General features: G+C 52.3%; 1 protein-coding gene across 1 annotated transcript; it reads right to left on the bottom strand.

The window, feature by feature from the left end:
* Nucleotides 1–570: 570 nt before the first annotated feature.
* On the bottom strand, nucleotides 571–1,182 carry LOC145389584 (uncharacterized). Its single transcript, XM_080264839.1, has one exon. The coding sequence runs from the start codon at nucleotides 1,180–1,182 to the stop codon at nucleotides 571–573; it is 612 nt and encodes a 203-aa protein (XP_080120965.1).
* Nucleotides 1,183–6,127: the final 4,945 nt, after the last annotated feature.

A 6,127-nucleotide genomic window follows, 5' to 3' on the forward strand; every position in this document is an offset into this window, starting at 1 on the left:
ATAATGGTATTTCACATTTCCACCTTTTATTATCTGAAATTATTAATTAATGAATATCATGACCTTTACACTGATGATTTCTGTACATTTGTGCCTTTAAGCCTGTGTAGGAGTAAAATTTTCTCAGACATTTTCGGACTGGGCACTTAAAAGCCACCTTGTACTCACTAGAATGTAACATACAATGATTGGCATAATGTTTCACTGATCTTGAGACATGACTGCATAAGGGGCAAGAAAATTCAGAATCCATTTTCATTTAAATGTTAATATTTAAGATCAATTCATCCTACAAATGTGGTAGTTGGTGTTGGGAAGGCCTAAGCCAAATATCTCTTCAACTATTCACTTCTACTGGCCTTTTCAAGCATCAGTCACTGCCTACATATTACTCATTGCATATTAAATAGGCACAATTAACCTTAATGCTACAAAATAGGGACAATGATAAAGCCGTGAGTGTTGGGAAAGCAGGTGAAAGTCTTCTTCTTCTTCTTCTTGTGGGTTTAAGGGCCACGGCCAGTACAATGGCCCAATGCCCTGCCAATGCAAACTGCTTAGGGCCTCACATTATATGCGGGAGAGCTGTCTAGATTTTTGGATAAAGTCAGACATGCACCTCATAACCCATTCTCGTAACCGAGGGTCCCTGATACCGCCTCCCAGGAGTGTGTGGAGAGACAAACTGAGAACTCCCAGAGATGCCAAACGTTCCCGCAAAAGGGTGCGAAGCGAGTGGAACCTAGGACACCGTAACATGAAATGTTCTATGGTTTCTTCAACCTGAGGACACCACTGGCACCATGGATGCTCTATCATACCCAAATGGTACAGGTGGCTTGCAAGGCCTGTGTGGCCCAACCGTAACCTGGTGATGGCTACATCAATGTCTCTGCAGGGATGGCGTACCCAAGGGTGTTCAAAGGAGTCAGAGCAAAAACGCCCCAAGTGGGAGGCAGGTAGGGTGGTTGCTAGGTGCGCATTCCAGTGTGATATGCAGGCGCTGCGTGCAAGTTTAGGGAATGTGGCACTATCTGGCATCACATGGACCAGTGTACTGTATGTCAGTGCTCGCTTTGCTGCTACATCTACTATTTCGTTGCCACGGATGCCCACATGTGAGGGAATCCACCGAAGGTGGAGGTACCAGGGAGGAGTAACGAGGAAAAGGAGGTGTTCCATAATAGCATGGACAGTCTTGACATGAGTCACTGGGCGATCCGAGAGAAGGAGGGTAAGTGCAGACTGTGAGTCGGTGTATAAGACTACCGATTGAGGCTGGAAGAAAGTCCGGATAAATTCAAGGGCCTGGAGGATGGCTATGAGTTCTGCGGTTAGGACATCGTACCGCCCGTGAACGACCAAGTTTGGCGTATGGAAAGATCTTCAAAATAAGCCGCTGAGGCGAAAGAAGATGGAGGGGAGTGAGACCCATCCGTGTAAATTCTCAGGAAGTCCTTATAAACTGAGGACTCCAAGCTGTAAAAGATCTGCTGTGCCAAGACTGCATCTGTCGACTTCGAGAATGGTACTGGGAAGTAGGAGGAGACATATGGAGACAAATCCTTCCAAGGGGGCACTGGGGAGAGAGGGGCCACTGGGGCAGGCCTGGGCAGATCGAGAGACAGGGTGTGGCAGGCTCGGATGCTGCGGATAATGTACGTTACCTCACTCGCGGCCAAGTTGGGAGCTGACGAAGGACTGTGGAGAGGTGATAAAGGGAGGAGACCGGATGGCTGGAGGGAAGGGCCGAAATACGGTGAAGCAGCCGACAGTCCAGTTCCATGCGGTAGACGGAAAGGGGCATCACCCCTGACTCTGCATGAAGCGAAATAATTGGGGTGGACTTGAAGGCACCTAGGGCAATGCGAAGTGCCGTGTTCTGGACAACATCCAACTTCTTTAGGTGGGTCCGGGCAGCTGATCCATAAAGGGTGGTGCCGTAAGTGATCTTACTGCGGATGAAGGCCAGATATAGTCTGAGAAGAGTGTTTCGATCAGCACCCCAGCGAGGTCCTGTGACACACTTCATGATGTCCAGGCGCCTAAGGCATGCCGATTGAAGATGGTCAATATGGGGGGCCCAGGTGAGACGGGGACTGTCCAAATGGAGGCCCAGAAACTTGTGCCGAGTCCGGAGGGTGAGAGGTTCTCCAGCTAGCTGAATCGACGGCATGGAGGGGAGCCTCCTTTGGCCAAAGTACATAAGAGCACTCTTGGGTGCATTGACTGTTAGCCCCCAATCTGCGGCCCAAGTGGCAAAGGCATCCACAGCCTGTTGGAGGCGATGTTGGGCCTCCCATAGGGAGGCAGCACTGCAGAGGATTGAGACATCATTTGCATAGACTAAGGTGGATACTCCAGGAGGATGAGGGAGGTCATACATCAGGACATTGAAAAGTAAGGGACTGAGGCATGATCCCTGTGGCACTCCTTGCCTGACTGGGGTAGGGGAAGAGTATGTACCCCCAAGGGAAACACGAAAGGATCGCTCCTCCAAAAAACTTTGCGCCCAGGCCAGTGCAGAGCCTGTGATGCCAAGACGGCACAACTTGTACAGTATCCCATCATGGGAGGCAGAATCAAAAGCCCCCTGGAGATCCACGAAGGCACCCAGGAGTATCTTCTTATGACAGGATGCCTGGTGGACATGATGGTCAAACTGGAGGAAGATGTCAGATGTCCCTCTCCCTGGGCGGAATCCACATTGTACATCAGACATGCGGCTATTGTGCTCCAGCCACCAGGAGAACCGACGGCACACCATCCTCTCAAGCACCTTCCCGATATTGGAGAGCAATACAATTGGTCTGTAAGAAGCCGGAGAAGAGGGGTCCCTCCCCGACTTGGGGAAGGGCAGGAGGTGGGAGGTTTTCCAGTGAGATGGGAATATCCCTGATGCCCAGCTGTTATTAAAGATGTCTAAGAGTGCCATTTGAAGGCGGACAGGGAGATGAATCAGAAATTCATCAGGTACTAAATCTGGCCCACGTGCCTTCTTTGGTAGTAGGGTCCGCAGAGCAGAGGAGAGCTCTGCCTGGGTAAAAGGAGAGGCTAAGCCTGCTGGGGGGAGGAGGAGATGCCTGCCTGAGTGACCCTGAGTAGGTGTTGAAGATTTGGAAGTGGAGCTGGGGAGCCAAGTCTAGCTCCAAAGAAGGCAGCCAGTAAGGTAGCCTTGTCTTGGAGGCCTACCAGAAGATTACCCTCCTTTACCAGAGGATACGAAAGGGTGGTAGGGTGACACTTCATTGCCCGAATAAAGGACCAGGTCCGGGATGGTGAGCTTGAGAATGACAGGGTTGAGCAGAAAGCAGACCAGGCAGCACGGCGAGCTCGAGTGAGAGTCCGCTTGCATTTTGCATCCCTACGGCGGTGAGTGTCTCGGTGGCTAGGGCAGGGACATCTCCGCCAGACGTTCCAGGAAGACCTCCTAGCCCGGACAACCCTGGTGCAGTCCTCTGTCCACCAAGGAACCGTGGCAGTGCCTCGGGGATGTGTTGAGGACCTGCGGAAGGTCGCCTTACCTGCTGCGATCACAGAGGACGTAAAGTCCATCACGCGATCATGTGTAGGTCCTCCAGGCAGAGGCCCAGTGTTATCAAGGGTCGCCATAAAGGAGGACCAGGACCCTCGTGTGAGGATCCAATGTGGATGAGGTGGAGCAGAGCAGGGTGGGGAGAGATTGGGGACATCTAGGATAACTGGAAGGTGGTCAGACCCCAAATATGGGCCAGCCCAGATGGTTGAGCCTCCAAAAACAGGATCCCCAAATATAGATCAAGTGTGGAGGGTAGGCTGTAGCCCTAGTGGGGTGAGCAGGGTGAAGCGATCACTTTCTAGCAGAAACTGGAAGAGGGAAGTTCCTGACCTATTTCCAGAACCTCGGGTCAGGAAAGGATCCCAATGGGGGTGTCTGGCGTTAAAATCACCCAAGAGGAGGCAGGGTGAAGGGAGCTGGTCTTGATAGGCCTGGAGTTCTTCCAGGCCTATGTCCTTGCATGGGCTGTAGCAAACCGCCACAGTGATCCATCCCTGCACAAGGGATAGGCGGACCACAAGAACGTCCAACACCCCTCGAGGGGGGCGGGTCAATGGCAGAACCGAGCTAGGCACATCCTCCCTGACTGCGACAGCTAGACCTCCTCCGACACCCTGACGATTAGCTCGGTATACAGTAAAACCCCTGAGCGATAGATGGAGATGTGGAGCTAACCAAGTCTCACATAGACCAATAACATCTGGAACGAGGTCTGCTACTGTGTGTTTGAAATCGGATGTTTTCCGAGGGAGCGATCTGGCATTCCAGAGGAAGAATCTACGTAGAGGTAAAGGAGCCATCACTGAGGGGAGAGTAGAGAGAGAAACTGGGGCAGGAGGCTGACACATATGTCTATAAAGGACTGTCCATTTTTGTACATGGACAGGGCTGTAAGCAGAAGGTCCACAAAGGACCCTGTAGAAAGGGCACCTGTGGGGTTGGCATAAGGGGAAGCGTGGGAGGTTGCCCTTGGTACAGGCTGACGTGGAGGGGCAGAAGATTCACCAGGTGTGGAGCCCGTCTCAGGAGATCTGGGGGAGGTGGCGTAAGATATGTTTGGATCTGAGGCGGGAGTTGTGGCCATTAAAGGGGTGGAACTGGCTGACATTACACCAGGCTGGGTGGAAGGAGCTACTGATTCTTGTGCAGCATGTGGGAAAGAGGTCCGATTTGGGTGGGGACGCTGTTGACGGGGCTTGGGTGGAGGGAGAGGGTGGAGCAGCACTGCTGACTGGGAGGTTGGGTGGGAGGACACGGCAACTGTTCGTTCCACTACACTTGATTCAGTTGGAGAGTCACCACCAGATGTTTCAGGAAGATCTTCCAATGCTGAAAAGCGGTTGCTAACCACTGTTGCGTATGTTAGACCCTCCTGAACAGGCTGGGAAATCCGACTGGGAGCAATATATGTTGTCGAGGGGTTGGAGCTGGGAGGAATACGGCCAGATGGATTAAGGGCACGCAAACGGATGTTGACATCCGACAGGGCTGACGGGTCAGTCCTAGCAGTGTCATGGATGGCAAGTGCCTGCTGGTAGACTGGGCACATGCGGGAGACAACTTGGTGTGCGCCACCGCAGAAGAAGCAGTAGGGGTCATTAGTGCATTGACCACCCGATGGGGATTTGCATGGATGGAACCTGCTGCAACGAGAGCAACGAACTTTATTTTTACATGATATTGTGCCGTGTCCAAACCGATGGCATGTATAGCACCTCAGGATGGGAAAAGTGTAAGTCCCTACAGAGTAACATAAGTGGCCAAATATGACCTGCTCCGGCAGGGGGCCCCTGAATTTAAGCCGTACCACCCTGGCTGCCACTGCTGCCTCACCACCAGGAGGGCGGACCATAAGGCGGGTGACTTCCTCTAGCTGGGAGGAACAGTTGCCAAGGCAGCGAAGATTACTAGCAAGGTCCTCCTCCATGACATCAGGAGCAACAGGCCCTATTTTCCCATATGAGAACTCGCCACTGGAAGGTGAGTGAGCCAACCAACACCTTACTGGCCAGTCCCCCAGCTGGGTGAGGGCCTCTGGTGGTACAGTCATTTTGGCCACATCATCTGCAAAAACACAGAACCTAATAGCTGCTCCTTTACCTAAAACTCTAAGTGATCCCTCTATACAGTACTTACCCCATGAAGATTTGTTGATGGCATCCGACAACCTGCGGAGATTCAAAAATACAGGGGTACTGTATTGTCAGCCGACCTTGCTATGTAAACGAAGCTCCTTGGTTCACTGGAGACATCACCAACTGGGGCGGAAGGCCGTATCCACTTTTCCGGGGCACCTCCCTCGTCACTAGTGGCGGAGGCCATCCTCACCCTCTTACCAGGGGCAACGACTTCTGCAGCGGCAGGAGCGAGGTCCATATGGACGTCCTGTGTGGGGAAGCCGGTCATGGAAGACTCCATGCCTGGCCATTACACTCACTGTTATAACACTGGAACACTGTGGTGTTACTGCGATATACCCAAAATAAGCTGGATGTGACTGTACAGCTGAGATGGGTTAACACCCGAGAGTAAGATGGTCGACAACACGGCCGGGAGGAACACTTCCAACAACGACCGGGTCTAGGCAGC

Source organism: Coenobita brevimanus, unplaced genomic scaffold (genome assembly GCF_032717465.1).
Source record: "Coenobita brevimanus isolate Jiangsu-jjx unplaced genomic scaffold, ASM3271746v2 jjx.HiC_scaffold_1433, whole genome shotgun sequence".
In the NCBI taxonomy this organism is placed as follows: domain Eukaryota; kingdom Metazoa; phylum Arthropoda; class Malacostraca; order Decapoda; family Coenobitidae; genus Coenobita; species Coenobita brevimanus.

Coding starts and splice junctions, on each gene's coding strand:
- LOC145389584 (XM_080264839.1), bottom strand. CDS start 1,182: ATGGAACACCTCCTTTTCCTCGTTACTCCTCCCTGGTACCTCCACCTT.